This window comes from Centropristis striata, chromosome 7 (assembly GCF_030273125.1).
Source record: "Centropristis striata isolate RG_2023a ecotype Rhode Island chromosome 7, C.striata_1.0, whole genome shotgun sequence".
Classification (NCBI taxonomy): Eukaryota; Metazoa; Chordata; class Actinopteri; order Perciformes; family Serranidae; genus Centropristis; species Centropristis striata.
Window position 1 is genome coordinate 17,250,422 of NC_081523.1, and position 19,036 is coordinate 17,269,457.

General features: G+C 39.0%; 1 protein-coding gene across 1 annotated transcript in view; it reads left to right on the forward strand.

The window, feature by feature from the left end:
• Positions 1-16,525, forward strand: part of ap1b1 (adaptor related protein complex 1 subunit beta 1) — a 31,599-nt gene extending 15,074 nt beyond the window's left edge. The window contains exons 15-22 of the mRNA XM_059337917.1: positions 372-401; positions 493-630; positions 1,179-1,324; positions 1,413-1,542; positions 4,470-4,554; positions 6,354-6,440; positions 7,012-7,166; positions 15,046-16,525. Of these exons, the coding sequence (XP_059193900.1) occupies positions 372-401; positions 493-630; positions 1,179-1,324; positions 1,413-1,542; positions 4,470-4,554; positions 6,354-6,440; positions 7,012-7,166; positions 15,046-15,120 (846 nt within the window). The 3' untranslated portion in view covers positions 15,121-16,525. The remainder of the gene's footprint in view (positions 1-371; positions 402-492; positions 631-1,178; positions 1,325-1,412; positions 1,543-4,469; positions 4,555-6,353; positions 6,441-7,011; positions 7,167-15,045) is intronic.
• The last annotated feature ends 2,511 nt before the right edge of the window (positions 16,526-19,036 follow it).

The following is a 19,036-nucleotide window of genomic DNA, read 5'->3' on the forward strand; positions in this document are numbered from 1 at the left end:
TATGGAATCACTTTATTTTTTGTTGCACCGCCGGTCTTGTTTACTGTACTCCCAGCCTTTTCATCACCACAATAGGCACAATTAGTGAGTAGCATTTGAACAAATTGGACTTCAATAGCCACTCAGCCTGACTTATGTGGGCAGTAAAGGTCAGTTACATAAAAAGAGACTTTCTCTTGTACTGATGCCTCCTACTTCTGGCTGTCACTTGTAAATAGTGTAAACCCCATAGCTGTCGTTAATCACGAAAAGACATTTCTTAGACCCTCACACCCCTCCATCCATCCTCTTGAAACCCTTTCAGAATATTATTTCATGTTGTGCCAACGGATAACCTGAATTTTATTTGTGTTTCTTCCCTTCCTACCCAGCTTGGCGGAGACCTTGGAGGGAGTCCTGCTGTGAGTCATTTTGGTTTTTATTGTGCTTTGATTGCTCAGTATACGTTGACATTGAGTGTATTAGTGTAACACAGTGCTTTGTGACCCACAGATGGGGGCAGTTTTTGGTGCTCCACCAGCTACAATGCCAGCCTCCTTTAATGCCCCTGTTAGTGGTGGTCTGGATGACCTGTTTGACCTTGGAGGTGGAGTTGGTATGCCGATGGGAGCCTACAACGCCCCAAAAACTGTGAGTCTTGATTAGCTAGGATGAGACATACTACAGAATAAGGTTGTCATGATAGCAGAGCTAGTATAAAAATATGATACTCGAAACCTCTTTTGATACCGCAGCAAAAAGAAAGAAGCCAGAGGCACACAAAATAGGAGTTCTCTGCGTGTGCCTCCAGTCACATGACGCTTTCTTATTGCAGGTTTCTTATTCTTAATGGCCCATCTTGAGGACTAGTGTATTTTTTCCTGTGTTTCATTGTATCACGATATCTGTAGAAAATCTGAAAGAAGTTGGTGAAACTGATCTGAGCCGTTTCTCCCTTTTCTGGCAATTATAATACGCTCAAAATACAGGTACAGGGAGGTGGATAGAGTTTGTAACCATAACTTCATAACAAAGCCAGAAGGGAAGGAAACAGGAATGATTTAAGAGGCGCTGGATTAATTACATGATATTATCACATGTGTCTTATTAACGTTATAGCAATATTTCTTTCTTTTTTTTAATTGCGGTTATCTTGAATGTGGGACCCTAATAAAATAACTGATCTTGTCCCTGTTCAGGTTTGGCTTCCAGCCATGAAGGCCAAGGGTCTGGAGATATCAGGCACTTTTGTCCGCCGTGCTGGTGTCATCCAAATGGAGATGACCCTCACTAATAAAGCTATGAGTGTCATGACTGATTTTGCCATCCAGTTCAACAGAAACAGGTAAGACCACCTACTAAATAATATGTAAATATACAGACATTTTAGCACAATTGTGACACTACTTTGTGTTTCTTGTGTTTCTCTGTAGCTTTGGTCTCGCTCCAGCTGGTCCCATGCAGGTTCTCACTCCTCTTAGCCCAAACCAGAGTATTGAAGTGGCCCTTCCTCTCAGTACTGTAGGACCTGTCATGAAGATGGAGCCTCTCAACAACCTGCAGGTAACCGCTTCACAACAGTCACTTCCTCTGACTTTTATGTGACTGTGCCAGTTTTAGTTTTGGTTGAACAGAAGCATTGTGTCCGTGCTTCTACTTCCATTTTCCATGAATGACTCAGGACTGAATCTTTGAGCATCATGCATGTGACAGTGATGCGACTTGTAAATAAAATGATTATCAATTGTCAAGTACAGACTCGAAGCGTAATGTTATTTATGCCTGTTTCGCCTCTGGCCTTATCAGGATTCTGATGCCTGAAGTTTGCAGTCCTAACATGGCTTCCTACCAGGCCCAGGGCCTTGAACAGCATGACAGCACAATTTTAAAGTCAGAGAAGCACTGAAATGTAAACAGAGTAGCAGACATGGCTGCTTGTTGTTGCTGTATGAGGTCAGTTGTCAGTGTTATACCTACAAAGTCGGCATGCCACCATAAAATATGATTTTAAGTCTTTGATGGTTAAATAAAAACATTACTTGTCAAATTATACATAAAATTTGGCAGAATTTCAACTTCTTAGTTGTATATCTTTTTGTATCCTAAATTATATCCAGAGCTAGAACTTCAAAATGCTTCATGGTTGAAATATTCATGGACCTGACTGTAGCTCTTTGGGATGTGAAGTTTTGTCTTGGAAAATATGACCGTGTGTCTTGACCGATAGCATTATGTGTCCTCGCTGTTATTCAGCTATACTGTTGGATTCCCATGTTGTGAATAAAAAAAGAATTAAAACATGAAACAACCTTCAGAACTGTTGTGATAAGTTACAAATAAAAGAGCGGCAGTGGCTGGCTTGTTTTTGATCAGGGTGGTTCTTTTAACTGGGCAGAATTGAGGATGGGTGCTGTCTGCAGCTGGAGAGAGAAGATAAGAGTGGTGAGGGGGATGATGGAAGTGGGGGCGGTCATTAGTGGTCACACAGCACATGGCTCCTTTGTTTCCCCTGGCCTCAGTAGCCCTGCTAACCTTTCTACTCTGCTGCCTCTGGGCATGGCTTTGATGGGTACTATAGCCTGCTTTAACATTTTCTCAGATGTTTTATTTTGAGAGGATCTGTGTTGTTTTTGTTTCGACAGAATATAATGTCCCATAATATAATTTTCAGTCCTCTTTTAACGACTGACATGCGGCAACAGTCGATTAAATCTTTCTTCACATACAAGCACTTTTTAGGGTAGTGCTTCAGTGACTATGGGTGCAGGTTTCATGGGTGTTTTTCTCACTCTAAATGAGACTGCTGTGTCATTGCAGAAGAAGTTAGAGACGTCTAACGCCTGGATTCCACTGGATGCGTAACGGCTGCAGATCCGTCGTCGGAGCCGTTACGCACCCATTATAATCAATGTGTGAGATTCCACCGACTGCAGATCCGCTGCGTAATGAGTCCGACAACGCAGGGCCATCCGACAGCCCTCGCAACACTTGCGCAGTGCTTCTATTTTTGTCGGACGACGGAGCACTACGCATAAATTCAGCACAGAGCAGATCGTTCCGGACAGGAAGTCTTGCACAGACACAAAATAAAACACCGGTATATTTTCAAAATAAAATACCTCGGGTTTGCTAACGAGGTCGGCCGGCTCGTTAACAAGCCGGCCGACCTCGTTAGTGCTCGTTAAGACGGAGTCGCTGGATTTGTCTCCAGTCATTAATGAGGAGATGTTGATTATCTTCCAGTTATATCAATTGATTAGGCGTGAATTCGCGAGATCTCGTGCGTCCTCGGGACTCTGCTGTCCGCAACAGCTCCGACACAGACGGATCCGGTGGGTGTTGACGGACTGCGTAGATACGCAGCCGTTGCGGACAGACCCCTGTCGGAGTCGTTACGCATCCAGTGGAATCCAGGCGTAAGTGGTGACTTTGTCCATTTCTGTAAACATCACACCTGACAAACAGTCTGCTTATTCACCAGTAAAGAAATGGTCAAGTGATTCCTAAATTGGTGGAGGCTGAACAAATGCTTTGGCACAACAGCAAAAAAAGAGAGATTTGACAGTTTGTTTCTCCAGTCCAGAAGGTTTTGCCTGTCTGCAGTCTACTGTCCTTAGCATAACAGAGTTTGAGAGCCTCTAGTCTAGTACATTAAAGTCAGTCCAGACATACAGAATAAAGCTTTGTGTAGTTGGTGTATGACTCGCCGTGTTACCGGCAGTCCTGCATTGCACCCAGGAATAAGACGCCCTAATGAATTATTCACAAGTCATTCTTCTGCTCTCCTCTGGCCGAACTCACTGTCCTTCCCTCAGCACTTCCCTGTTGAGCAGTCTGATCAATATCACCCGCTGGCTGCCGCTTGTTACTTCAGGTGCCTCCATTATATCACAGATGTTCTCATGTTTCAGTGTCTTGTACTTTTGCCACGAGGGCCCAGAGACTCTAAAAGGTCGCGTCTGAGGAGCTCAGGCTTACAAATGTATTCTATTGTTAAATATAGACCTGCAGTTAGGTGCTATTTTTATTTTTTTCTCACCTATCAGTTCTGTTTGTGCCTTTTTTTGTTTTTGTCATTTTATTTTTACCACTCTCTGCTATTATTATCTCTATATTTTTTTATTCTTTATTTATATCCTCTTGTAAGACACTTTCTGAAGGCTGGTTGTTGAAGGTTGTTGAAGTGGTTATTTATATTTGCCTTGTAAGTAATGTTTGCTGATATTCTTGGCAAATAGAAGCATCATGCTCACTGTGAGACACAGCTCGACGGGAGGCCAGTAAAGAACATTGATGTCTAAGGAAACTGTATTACCTGTGTGCGAGTGATAGTCAGAGGATAGTACCCTCTTGTTCAATAAACAGCACACATACACCAGCGATGTCCATCCTTGAAGGGCACTTGAAAAGTAATTACTCATGTACCGCTTCTTGTTTCTCCTCCTGTCGTCCTCCTCTACCCCCCTCCTCGGATGTAATCACTCTCGCAGGTGGCTGTTAAGAACAACATTGACGTATTCTACTTCAGCTGCCAGTACCCCATCAGCATGCTGTTTGTGGAGGACGGGAAGATGGGTGAGTGTGTCTGACTTAAACATCTTCACACAGAAGCCTCAAACCCCCGCTGACGTCAACGACCTGCACATACGTCAGTCATTCAGCAAGGACATATTAAATGTGTGACGTACACGTACGTGTGACTGTACTCGGTCACCTCTCGCAGCTGCACAGTTGCTCCGAGATCGTAAACCAATGCCATTTCTGTCATCTTTTTTCCCTTTTTTGTGTTGCTGTTTGATTTGTGCTGTGTAAACGTGCTGGCATTTTTCCCTGCGGAGCCTCCTGGCGGGGCGAGCGGCGGGGCTGCTGCCAGAGGCTGCGAGTTATTGCTCTTGAGCCGAGGCCACAGCAGGAAACTATGTGTTGAGGATGGAATGAAACTACTCACACAATACCTTGACATTATTTTAGTGTACATTTACCTTTACAGCAAATCCTACTGTAGTTCTCATACTGTGTACACTTCAGTGTGCTCTATTGGGATGGGTAAGACCAAGAACCAGTAAAAAAAAAAAAAGCCAGCATTGAAATATTGATAAACTCCTAGACAAGTGTTAATGCTATATGTATTTATGTAACCCTAATGCATTCTAACATAGCTGGAAGGGTTTTTTCTCTTAATATAATGCTTAGTCGCAGCACCCAAGCTGTTTTGGGTACAACCTAAGCCGATTGAATGTAAAATCCAGTTAAAAATCATCAAAACGGACTGACTTTCCTAGATCTAATGATTGTAGTTGGTCCCCAGTTAACTTCTTTGGCAAGTTTTGTTTTTAAGCTTTTTGGGTGGTGTCCATTTATTATCTGCTCAAGCTTTTCCAACTATTGTCCATGTAAGGTAATAGTAATGGTCCTAAATTATGTGAAATTGATTTTTTTTCTATTTTCTTTGGGGAGGACCTTCAACTCCCCCGCCAAATATGTGCAGCTAAGTCTTCCACAAACCTAGAAAAGACACCAGCTGGCATTTTCAGATACCTAACTGTTCCCTAATTATGGCTCGGCATTAGAGTTGTGCTGACCTGGGGCAAGTAAACTCTGTGTTCGGACAGTGGAATGACTCATGCAACTGAAAAATAAATGTGATGTTTGGTGTAAAGTTCATGTTTTATGAAAATAAACTGCTGACTGTATTGCTGAAATTGAAATATTCCATCTGACCATCCATCAGATGAGAAAAATCTGTCATGCTGTAGGAGTTAACAATGTTGTATATGGCATTACAGCAAATCTCTGGAAAGCTGCACATGAGAGACTTACTATTTTTTGCCCCAGAAGCTAACTGTTCCAACAAGCTATGTGGTGCAATTATATCCTGTTCAAGTAGCTTTGTATTCAAGCCTTGAGCTGTCTTTTTGGAGACTTTATACAATAAGAAACTATTTTTCAAGTACAAGTCCTGCATTCAGAATTTTAGTTTTATGTTAAAGTACAAAAGTAGTAACATGAAAATATACCAAAAGTAAAAGCAAACCTAATGCTAAAAGATATTATAAATTATGAGTTGATTTAGTGTTTTTATTAATGATCTTAATATGCAGAGTAACTAAAGCAGATGAATGTAGAAGAATATAGTACATTAAAAAGTACAACATTTACCTCTGAGATGAAGTGGAATAGAGGTATAAAAGGTATTTAAAGAGGCAAAAAATGAAAAGGAGTGGGTTCACCTTATTATCAACTGTCCAGTTTTTTTTCATATCTTTTGATGTCTTTATCTTTTGCACTAAATTATGGAGAGCAGCCATTAGGGGATGGTTATCACACTGTTCTGTCTTTGGACTCACACAGTGATTGTGTCTTTTCGTCCACAGAACGACAGGTGTTCCTCGCCACATGGAAAGACATTCCTAATGACAACGAGTCCCAGTTTCAGATCAAAGACTGTCATCTCAACTCAGGTGAGCAGGATGGAGAGGGAACAGAGTGCACTGCCCAAAGACACTACGCAGTGCAGCCATATCCTGCTGCTTCTTTATATTTGGAAATAGCCCGGCGGAGCAGTGGCCATCTCGAATTCAGATCCTTGCTAATGAACCAAATTGCATTTGATGAGAACTCATCAGCTGCAGTCCCCTATTTACGTGTGATAATTTAGTTTCACACAGGCGTGAGAGCAGCTGAACTGGAGAAGAATTCCTAATGACAGCTTAATGGAGATTTCCCCGCACAGATTAAATTTCTTCTTCATGAACAAAGAGAGAGGGATTCACGTCGTACTGGGGAGCAGCAGCAAGACAGGGGCCGAGGAGAAAAGTTAATTCCGAATTAGTGACTGTATCTTTGCAGCACAGATATCCTGGTGTGAAAAGAAATCCTGCACCGTCTGGTACATTTAATGACTGTTTGATGGCTGAAGCTGAATATTAAAAATGAGCAATAGCTTGTTCAGATAGTTAAGACTAAGTTCATTAAAAAAATAACAACATACTTAGTGCATTGTGCTAATTTTTTACTTTTTACCCTCAACAGATGCAGCCTCCAACAAACTGCAGGGTAGCAACATCTTCACCATCGCCAAGCGTACAGTGGAGGGTCAGGACATGCTGTATCAGTCCATGAAACTCACCAATGGCATCTGGGTGCTGGCTGAGCTGAGGGTGCAGGCAGGAAACCCAAACTACACGGTGAGTACTGTGCACATTTTATTAGCTTAATTTATGAGTTGTGTGGTTGTTGCAAGTAGATATTTTGATGGTACGGTACAGGAAATAAATATATACAGTCATGGAAAAAATTAATAGACTACCCTTTTTTTCTTCAATTTCTTGTTCATTTTAATGCCTGGTACAACTAAAGGTACATTTGTTTGGACAAATGTAATAACAACAAAAATAGCTCATAAGAGTTTAATTTAAGAGCTGTTATCTAGCCATTTTCCATGGTTTTCTTGATAATGATTTTGGTTATTATCAAGAAAACCATGGAAAATGGCTAGATATCAGCTCTTAAATTTAACTCTTATGAGCTATTTTTGTTATCATCACATACACAAACAAATGTACCTTTAGTTGTACCAGGCATTAAAATGAACAAGAAATTGAAGAAAACAATGGTCAAATATTTTTTCCATGACTGTATATATTTGAAAAAAACTGAAATAAGTCCTTTTCACAGGAGATTGTAATACTGGCAGAAAAAAAAATCCCATCTAACAAACTACCTTTAATCCTCCGTGCACAGACTGATGCTATCTCTGCGATTATATTTACCCAAACTGTCATATCTGCTGTAGCTTTTGCTATTTTTGGAGGCTGCAATCACACCAACCATAATACCTGAGAACATTCATTTTGATATTTTTGGTATTGGAGATTTGTCATGTAATAAATCAAAGGGATTACTAAACCAAACCTTCCACCCACGACTTCCATAACTGTGATCCACAATGGCCTCACTAACGTGCAATCGTACATGCAATGTAAGAAATGTCCCACTTCCTTTCTGCACGTCGGCACAAATTACAGCCTGACTTGTTGAATTAAGTCGGCATGATGGAGTTAACACAATGCTGTCATCACGGCACGTCATGGTTAGACACAAATGGAATAGAAGAGACATGACAGAGATTGATGTGAAGCAATGAGTGGTGAGTGTGCTGAGGCTGGTTGATTGTGCAGTGATTGGAGTGTGGCGCTGGTATTGATGACTCAACTGTGTGTGTGTGTGTGTGTGTGTGTGTGTGTGTGTGTGTTGCATGTCTCTGCTTTGTCAGCGTGCCATGTCTCTCTGCTCTTGATGGATTGTGTTTGGCTTAGAAATTCTGCATGACTAGTCCAGAATGATGACCTTGGTGTGACTCTTCTCCTCGCTCATCACTCAGTCTGCTTTCAGTTCATGTTTTTATTTATAAGGTGCCACCTACCGTCTTTTTATTTTCTCCAGTCGGGACTAGTCAATTTGTCAATCAGGCAGCTCTCTCTCATTAAATCTTGTACTTCATTAAGGATATGTTGAAATATACAACATCAGGAGTATTTACTTGAGATAAAATCTGATATAAATTGACTAAAAATGAACCGTTATTTTTACTTAATGATTATTTGTAGAGCTTTTATGTTCTCTGCTGGAGGTGGTGTCCATTTTTCATCTCTCCCTTGATTTGTTGCTTTTGTATTTCCCCTGTGTGTCTTCCAAATTTGTGGCGTAACCTCATTAATTCAAGAGGTTTTAGTCTCGTTCACCTTGAACTGTTTATGTCCTGTACCTCTTCTTCTTCTTTTGAATTTATGTTCGTTTTTAAGTTCATATACTCCCTCAGCGGGGAAAGGAAAGGCTCCCCTACTTTTTGAAGGCAGATCATAAATTGTTTAGTGAAGAGAAGACTAGACTTCCAAGCTAACCGTGCTGCATGTACAGTGTGTATTTTGACTCGTCTCTCTCTCTCTCTCTCTCTCTCTCTGGCTGCTGCTGCATGTCCCCTGCGCTCTCTTGGCACGGCACATTAAAGCCAAGCTGCTAAAGCCTTTTGTCGGCAGCTATTTTTAGCCCTGAAGAAGTAAAGCCCTGCAACTGCGTTTTGTTTTTTCTGCGTTTTATTGTGCTTCTGAGACAAGATATAAAAACAATTATAATTCATTACCATGCTGAAGACGTACGGTAGCATGTTTGGCTTTTGCTGCTGCTTGCATGTGCTGTTTTTAAGGCTTTTCTGATATCTCCGCATGATCACCTTCATCTTTCTCACTAGCGTATTAGTGCTTCATATTGATTCTAGCTGTCTAATGCATTAACAATAGTGTAAATAGACAATCTTGCTCGCTAATGCATTAACAATAGTGTAAATAGACAACAATGCCCACAATGCAATGCACAATAAAATGGAGGAGCTCACATTTGGAAAAAGAAATTATGGTTGGCAGTAGTAAGGCAGATGTTTTTTCAAAGCCATTATTATTATTATTATTATCATCATTTTTATTTAGTCTCTTTAAACCTGTTGACCACTTGGGAGGAACACAAATGAACTGTGATCACAACACTGACATATCGCCTATTAAATTGGTTTCAGTTTCTTATTTGCACATACAGCAGTTACACAGCAAAATTATAATTTATTTGAGGTTGTCTCTCTGGTCACCTGATGAATGGAAGTCCTGGACATCCACGGCATGATTCAGCTCCATTTAATCCCTTTTGGTACAAGGTCTTTTTCTCAATAACGCTTTCCAGTAGCCACATGGCTAAAACAGCTAAAACCAGCTAAAAAGCTCGATAAAGCAGAAGGGAGCTTCAGATTCAGGTGTATCACAGTATCACAAATACTGATGATAGCAGCTTTTAGTCTCAAAATCTGAAATTGTCAGCAGCTCCCCAATTCCCTCTGACTGACTTCCATCTGAGCTCATGTATACTTTATAGTTTTCATAGTGGAGAATTGGCACTCTTATCTTTTTGACATGAAGCATGGTGTCCTCATCTGCCATCTCCTGTCCCCATGGCAACTATGTGACCAGTGATTCTGGCTGATTTTCTCTTTCCACCTCTTCAGCTGGTAATTCTGAGGGTAAAAGCTGAGCTTCAGCACAGAAATGGACACCAAAGTGCTGCCAAACACACAGATATATCTGCTGTCCCTTGACACAAGCAGAGCGTTCCTGTTATTGAGTTAAAACCAGGGAAAGACAGAATATACTGTGAGATTATATCAATTTGTCTTCCCTTCAGAGATTCTGTAATATCATTATACTGTGGTATCAATCCCTGGAATTAGACCTTTTCTGTGTTACAAATCGATGAGAAGGACTGCTTTGTGCTATTATTGGGTTTTAAATGATTTTGTGCAACAAATCCCTTTTATTTGACGCGTATAACATGAACTGGATTAAGAAAAAAAGGCACACTTGTAGAGTTATTTCATCCATCAAAATGTTTCTAAATTGATGTAACTAAAAAAAGTACTACGGGTGCATCTCAATGAATTAGAATATCATAGAAAAGTTTATTTATGCCAGTAATTCAATTCAAAAAGGAATAACACATTATATAGATCCATTACGCACAGAATGAAACATTTCATGTCTTAATTTGTTGAATTTCTTCTAATTATAATGAGTATGGCTTACATTAAATGAAGACCTAAAATTCAGTGTCTCAAAAGAAAAAAATAATAGTTAAAGACCAATTTTTAAAGTATGTTTAATATAGAAATGTTGTCCATCTATATGTACTCAATACTTGGTTGGGGCTATTTGATTTGAACTACTGGAAATGGACTTTTTCATGATATTCTGATTTATTGAGATGCACCTGTATATCAAAATAAACAGTGGACCAATACAAAAATACATACACCATAGTGGAGGATTTTATACACATCGTCCACTCCTCATGAACACATACAGTTACCAAAGGATAAATCTAATGATGTGGGTAAGGATGTCGGGATACCATAAATTTAGCAGTCTATAATCAATACCAGTGAAATTCCACAATTCTCAAAACCCAATTTGATACCATGTTAAAATACAAAACCATGTACTTCAACAAAACATTTGAACATGACAAAAATACCAGTGGCATCAAGCTTTAAATTAAAAAATTAGAAACAACTATTACTAATGCTTTGGATACGTCTTTAATATAATAACATGAATTGAAACCCACTCACCTTGACGTATATGCTAACTCCGTCAGGTTCAGAAGAATTGCTTACCTGGGACTTGTGCCGTTATGTTTTCAGAATTTAGGCATCATTAGACGCAATTCTGACCTGATAAACAGCTGTTGCCCAGTAAACAAGCGTGTATTCAACATTAGGATACATATCACTTTATCAAACCTTGATCATGAATTCAATGGTCATTTTTTCCTTGGTTTGACCTTTTCAGTGCAGTCAGAGGTCCTCTAATATGCAGTTTTTTTTACAAAGACCCCTGCAGCGTTTTCAGGCTGATTCATTGTCTGCATGATCAGCATAGTGAATCCATGTGTTTGTCGGAAGATTTAAGAATTTTGGTTGAAAAGAATACTGCCATTTTATGCGTCAAAGCATTAGAAACACATGTAATCACCTTCATACATGAAATTCACTGTTGTGGGATGGTGAAACAAAGCTGGATTAAAAAAAAGTAATTACATTTCTCAATCCATATCGTACACACGTTCAGGTGATTACACCCTCCTGCATCATTACTGTGGCTCACTGTTTTGTCTGTTATTTTCTTCAATATAATACTAGCTGAGCTGAACACATGAATGTCGCAGTTTCTAGCTCTCTTAATAGCAGGTTCTACACAGTTGCTCGAGAATCCGCATTTCTTCACATCTTGCCCCATGCTGACAGCAGAGCGGCTGCCTAAATGTTGCCAGCAGCAGCAGCATGCATTAGTAAAGAGCCCAGAGTGTGCAGAGGAAACACTTAAGGAGCTGTGCTGTATTACTGCTTTATTCCACTGCAGCTCTGTGGTTTCCGCCACAACTCACACAATCACCTCTGGCTGATGTTGGTATCCACTGAGCCGAGGAGAGGCTGGAGTGAAATTCTCTCCAGTTACTCTCCAAATCTCTGGTTAATAACTATTTAAGTTGTATTCTTTATTTATAATATGCACAATGGTATCAGAGAAGCAGTCTTTGGCAATAAAAACCTAAAGTCTCTCAGGCCTCCTCCAACAACGCTAATTAAATTTGTATAAGAAAGAAAAGGAAGATCAATTAATTGAAAACAAAATGAGAATCTTAACATTAAATGTTCCAAATTAAATTGTCAATAAAATATAACTTTATATAAATATACAACTAATTGAGACAGTAATTGCCATGATAACAAGAATGTAGTGAATGCATCTATGCATAATGAGGCTGGTGGTTTAATATAATAATGGTGCTCAAAGAGGAAACAACATAATGTTCTCATAATACAGAGTTTCAGACTTGTACACTGTGTGTTGAAAAACATTTATTAGATCCCCCTTTTTCGAACTTGAGGAAGAAATTTAAAAAACAAACATTTTAGGGCTTGAAAAGAGAAACCATTTATTTTTAATTATCTCAAATTATTTACTGTAATACCTTTTTAATTGAATTTTTATTTTAAATTCAGATTTTGGCCTCAAACTATTATGAAAACAAAAGAATCGAGATAAAAAGATTATTGTGTCGCTTTATGTTTCTTAATGATGCTCTCATTTTTCTTGTGTTGTGAATCCAGTGCACCCCTTTCCATTACACATTATTTCACATTTTCACTGAGTTACTGATAAACCCATATTCCAAATGTGCAAGTTTTCAACAGGTTGGGGTAGTGCACTACAAAAATTTGATATATATATATATATATATAATGTATTTTTTTCATGTTTCCAAAGCCAGTGAGTAATGATATTGAATAATCATAATCTAAATATTGAGAAAATTATCCCAGGTAACCTCGGGGTATTAAAGCATCAATTATGGCTCGAGTCCAGCTGGACACATTTGTAGTTTAGTTCTTATCTCTTTCTCTCTCTATCAGCTCTTCATGTGTCTACTGTCTAATAAAGGGCTTACACTGCCCATAAATCAAGGAAATTAATAAATAAAGATTAATCACTCAAATGCAGATTTTTAAATTTGGTATTATTCTTGGATTTGGTTATTTTTCTTTCTGTGTTCGTGGAGATTCTGCGCTTTCTATCTGCAGCAAACATACACTGTCACCCCCCCCAAAACTATTTACCAGTGGAACAAATGTGATTGTTAGAAATGACAGTGATGAAAGCTGAAAGAACAACACTGAGTATGGGGCCGAGCTGCTCCCTGTGGGTGTGTGTGTGTGTGTTTGTTTATGTCAAGCCAAGACAAATGCTGGTTGTTGTCTTGACTTTTCCCTCGTCACAGAGACATGTGGGTTATTAAGGGCTCCGTGTGTCGAAGGAGAAGGCACAGCTGGGGTTGATTGTGCAGCAATTAATTAGTGAAATTTTCAGAATGGCTGTCTTTTGTATTCATTAATAAGTGCAGCGTCATGACAGAATCCGTCCTGATACAATTATTCCAAAGCTGCAGCTGTCTTGTGTTTCTAGATCTGAGGAAATAAAATAACATCTTCTGTGTGATGGCTGATGGGGGAGAAACTCGCTTTTAGAGACTGTATCAAATCCTAAACCTGCTCCCAACTGAGACTAACATCAAAGAGCGGAGAGGCTGCCTCTGTTTTCTCTAGTGTGTTTATGTATCTTTAGTTCTGTCTGCGTCTGATGAGACTAAAATAAGCAGAGTTTCAATCCAAAGCTGTTTTCTTTCCTCATCTGAAAAAGTAATGAATTTTGTCTACTGGAAAAAGAAAAGACCAAGAGACATTTGCTTATTGTTCTCATTTATACCCATGAGCTCAAGAAATATTAACAATGATTATGCTTGGAGTTTGCCTGATGAAGGCTTTGTTGGTGAAATGTTCTTGACCAAATACATCTATCAATTTGGTAGGATTGACTGTTGGTGCTTTCACTATCAGTTCTTTGAACATAATCATCAGTAATGTGGATATAGTGACTAAGTGGGTAAATGCAAATAATAGAACAGTCCGATAAGATAATAATGTTTAGATAATTAGGTCACTTTACTGTAACATAGCCTTTAAAACCAGAAAAAGAGAACACTCACATTTTATATATAAAAAATATATCGATATATATTTTAAAATGTGATATGGAATTAGACCATATTGCATATATCGATATAGTTATTTTTTTTTCTTTCTTTATATATGTATATAAATGCTGCCCTTACTAGGGTTTGTCATATTTAGCTCTTTTGTAATGTTTTTATTCTTTTCTCATATAAAAATATTAATTTCAGAAAAAGATTGGCCTATTTTATTTCAAAGGCTATTTTTATTCAAGATATTTTTTTAATTTAAATGTGCACTTTATGGAACTTTGATTTTTATTTATTTTATTTTTTTTTTTAAAGGTCCTCCTGTTATACAGTATTAATATTCACTTAAATAAACAGTTTCAATAAAACTACTTGTCATATTTGACTTTGACTGAACATTTGCTCTCACTTTGCGATGAAAATATCGGGTTATATATCATATATATCGATATTCAGCCTAAATATATCTGGATATGACTTTTGGTCCATATCGCCCAGCCCTAATCTACTCCATATAATGATATTCGAAATCTAAGATAACATCTAGTCTCATGTCATGATTAATATATAGCCCAGCCTTAGTTCCATCATTGCTATTTTTGAAGCTCAATATTTGTCGTTTTTCTTTCATCAGAGGGTTTTATAAAAAATGGTTTAAACAAATAATAAAGATTTAGTTGTTGCATATTTTTTTCTCAGATAATTGATTAATTGTTAGCCCTAAAATCTCAAAAATACTGAAAAATCTCCATCCCAGTTTCTCAGTCCGATGTGACATTTATAAATGTCTTGTTTTGTCAATCTGAAGCGCCAAGATATTCAGTGTAACATTTGATATCTGCGAACATTTGACACCTGCGTCTTTTAAAACGTTGCATTTTGACAGTGAAATCATATTCACTCCTGCTCGTCTCTTCTCTCCCTCAGATCTCTCTGAAGTGCAGAGCTCCGGAGGTTTCCCAGTGTGTTTTCCAGAACTACGAATCGGTGCTGAAGAACTAAAAAAAACAAAAAAAAACAACACCCTGACGTCGACCCGGCCGCTGCCCTCACAGACTCCTGGCACCTTCTCCTGCTCTCCCTCACCTGACCCACGGACCATATGACAACCTCACGCAGTGCGGGCGCCACCTCCAGCTGTGTTGGAACTCTGTCTGTCAGTCTAGCTGTTAAATTAGGATGTTTAATGATTTTGACCCACCGCTGGTTGTTTTTCTTTCCTAAAATTGCAGAAAATCTTGGTTCACTGCCTTGACTCGCCTCATCCGGTCTCCTCTTATGTATATTTGTTAAACAGAAGTTTCAGTTTCGGGACATTATCTTATTATACATCGAGCTGGTCCTCCTCTCTGCGATGACCTGTACTTTTTTTGGGGACGGACGGCTGTATTCCCATGACTTTCTCTGCATGAGGCTCTCTAATCATTTTCTAGCCCCACTTCTTGTAAATTGGAGTCTATTTTTAGCGTCTGCAATCAACAGGGGAATCATCACTGTCTGCATCTTTATTTAGGGTACTTTCAATTAAAAATGCAGCAGAAAAAAAGGCTTTAACTCGTTACTCTTGCCCCTGTGTGAAGTGGCTGTCTTGGCCTTAGAAGAGACAGTAGATAATTACAAACTACATTATTGTTGTCTTTGTCATTTTGTAGAGTTTTCTTTAGTGTCTGTGTTGAGCAGTGGGATTGGATCCTCTGCTGGCGATGAAAGCAGAGTGTGTGCTGTGTGTGCATGGAAGCTGTTTGTTGGTGTGCGTTTCTTTTTAGTTTTCCATCAATATTGGGACATTTTATAGACCAGCAGCAGTCGTCCACTGCCTGCTCTCTTACTTAGTCATTCCATGGTTTGATTTGTGTTTGTAGTCTTGTTAGTGTTCTTGTGGCAAACTGGGAGAGAGCCTCAGGTGTTGAGAGTTTTGTATTTGCTGCTCAAATCCCCCCCCGCCCCCCCTTCTGCGTCAGCGACAGCCCCTCGGGCTCTCTCTGCCACTTTGCTCTCTCTGTATCCTCATCGCAGCCTCTCGAGCACCGTGGCCACCTGAGATGAAGGCTCAGGTGAGGTAAAACTAAACATATGATGCCATGGCTTGTAACACTTCTGAGTAATAAGTGTACATGTAGGTAGCACGCCATCTGCGTCCAGTATCCCCGTTTTACCTGCAGAATCGACCGGATTAATTGGATTCTCTTTTTCCGAGTCATTACACTGAAGCCCTTTTTATCGGCTCTACAGGATGTATGCGCCCACGCTAACACCTTGTGTAGATTTCAACAGAGATGGCTGTGTGTTCTGAGCGTGTCTTTGTGTGTGGTGACGGCTGATTCGTATGAAATGCTGTAAAAATAAAAAAATAAAAATAATCGAATGTTTAATCAGATGTTTTTGATTGACATGATTTTGTTCATTGTGTGTACATCAAAAAGAACTATTAAAAGTCTTGATAAATTCACATAATCAGTCTTTTGTCTGTGTTGGACAGAATGAAATGCAGTATGAGGACGTGTCATGGCAGTCTGCCCAGTGTCATAGGATGCACAACGTTATCTCAGTTTTATTTGCTTGGTAAAGTCCACGTTCCCAAAGTCCCTGGAAGCCAGCGTGCATTGTTTTCACACACACCGTACTTTGTAATCACAGATGACCTTTGAGGTGTTCACGTCTCCTCTCGTGGGCCGCCCAGCTCCTCCAGCATTGCAGAGTCGGCACCACTCACAGCTGTGCATACAAAGTCTCTGACTGTTGTTCAACCTTGAGCCGTGAGTGAAGTCAGAGGTTTATCCACGGCACAGTCTTAAAGGCGGAGCAGCTCCTCTGAAACAGTGACAGGGGTTTTTTAAAGTCCAAGCTGCTTCGGAAAACTTAACCAGGGTTTTAGCTGCGTCACCTGAACGACAACACAAACGCCTCTCGCCTCAGATCTGTTCCTCTGTGATTGATAAAGGTCAGCCGTGTTCAAAGACACACACTCACTGACTGAGACGAGTCAGCGGTCCAAAGCTGTGACAAAAGTCTCTTCTACTAATGGATAATCTATAATATTGATCCAATGTGATGAATACATTCCATCAGGGGGCGCCACTGCACTGATTGTAAATGTACTGTTAAAGACTCATCAGTCTGTACAAGGGAAGGATTATCGACTCACAAACTGCTAAAAGTCAATATCAACAAGGTCATCTTTGTATTTGATTCAATTATATGTGCAGTTTCTTTCCCCACTCTGGAGGACTATACTTTTTTATTTATTTTTTTGGGCCTAAAAGAAACTTACAATAACACTTCATACCTCCCCCCTTATATTGAGCATTTATAGTAGTAGTATTAAATGCTTCATTTCATAAAAACTATGGGTAGAAGTAGTAAAACCAGAATTTCTCCACTACAAGTAAGAGTCTTGCATTCAAAACTACATAGAAGTAAAGAAGTTTTTGTCGCAAAACATGAAAAATATTAAAAGTAAGATGCAAGATTGTGTAAGCAACATTTTACTTTGCTTTTTCATTTTACTTTGCTTTTTCACACACTCTTTATACTGTTGAGTAGTTTAATCTGTAATAATTAATCTATGACGCATCAGACTTTATAAACTGAGTATATATTTTGTATGTTAAATTTTGAAAAATAACCAGTAACTATACCTGTCAGATAAATGCAGGGACAAACAACAAATGACACCGTTGCCATGATATAAAACATAAAACCTGTCTTAAGGGAGAAGATACTGATGCACATTAATAAACACTAAAACTGTAGACTGTCAAATCCCTCCAGGTAAAACGCCAAAGTGTTACTGAGGACATGACCTGAGTTTCCTTAATGTTATGTGTGAGTCACAAATAGTTAATTTTAGACATATTTTGGGCTTATGAAGGTTGAAAAGATGAACAATAAATGCATGAAGAAACCTAAATCCATCACATGCAGATTATAGTATCTGGGAGAAAACATATTTATTACCTTCATACCAAGACAGTACATTTTTCTGCTTTGACAGACTTGAGCTGTCCATGATGTGGCTTGTCATGTTGCTCTAATGCAAACAGGTCTGCATGAAACTGCATTTTATATCTTCCTCCTTTATGCCTTTGAGAATTAAGTTAGGCACGCTTCACAGAGGGTTTTAAATTGAACTAATGGCTGTATTACTGTAATAGTAAATGAGTCACTTACTAATGCTTTACAGATTGATTTTAAACCATTTATCAGAACAAGTTTTGGGCTGCCAGGTGGTGAAACATTTCTCCGGCTGGTGTTTATACTCCTGCAGCAGCAGGACACTTTCTCTGTTTCTGTTTTAGAAAGTTATTTAATTCATCAGGGAGGGGAGCGGTCCAATGGACAGGTAGGTGATCACCTACCTGAAACAGCTGCAGAGATCTTGATGCCAAATCTGCTTTTTAATAATTCATTTAACCTTTACTATGGCAGACGTGATGCACTTCAGCAAAAAAAACCTTTATTAATGGATTAGATTTGTAAAAAATTTGTAAAAAAAATAAATAAAATGACTTTGGGCCCCTTTTAGTTTCCAGTCCCTTCTGGTCCCACTGACTGATTTACTGTGGCCTCAGAAACCACACTGTGTCCAGTTGAATACTATCTGCCCCCATGTCTGCTTGGTGATAACATGAGTAAACATGCATTTATTAAAAAAATATGTACAATGTACACTTAATGATTGATTTTCAGCCTTTTTGTGTCAGGCCCATACAAAGTGCCCAACCCTCCTGTGTTTACAACACAAGAATACAGTTTTCTTTTCATATTCATAACAAAATTTTAAATTGGAGTACAGCTCAGTCTTAATCTGATTATTCCACTTTCTCCCCCAAGCTTTACAATTAAAATTATATGAAAACAAGCTCCCTTCCTGATGCACAACTCAAGTTTTTCATAGTCATCCAGCCAAAAGAAAAAA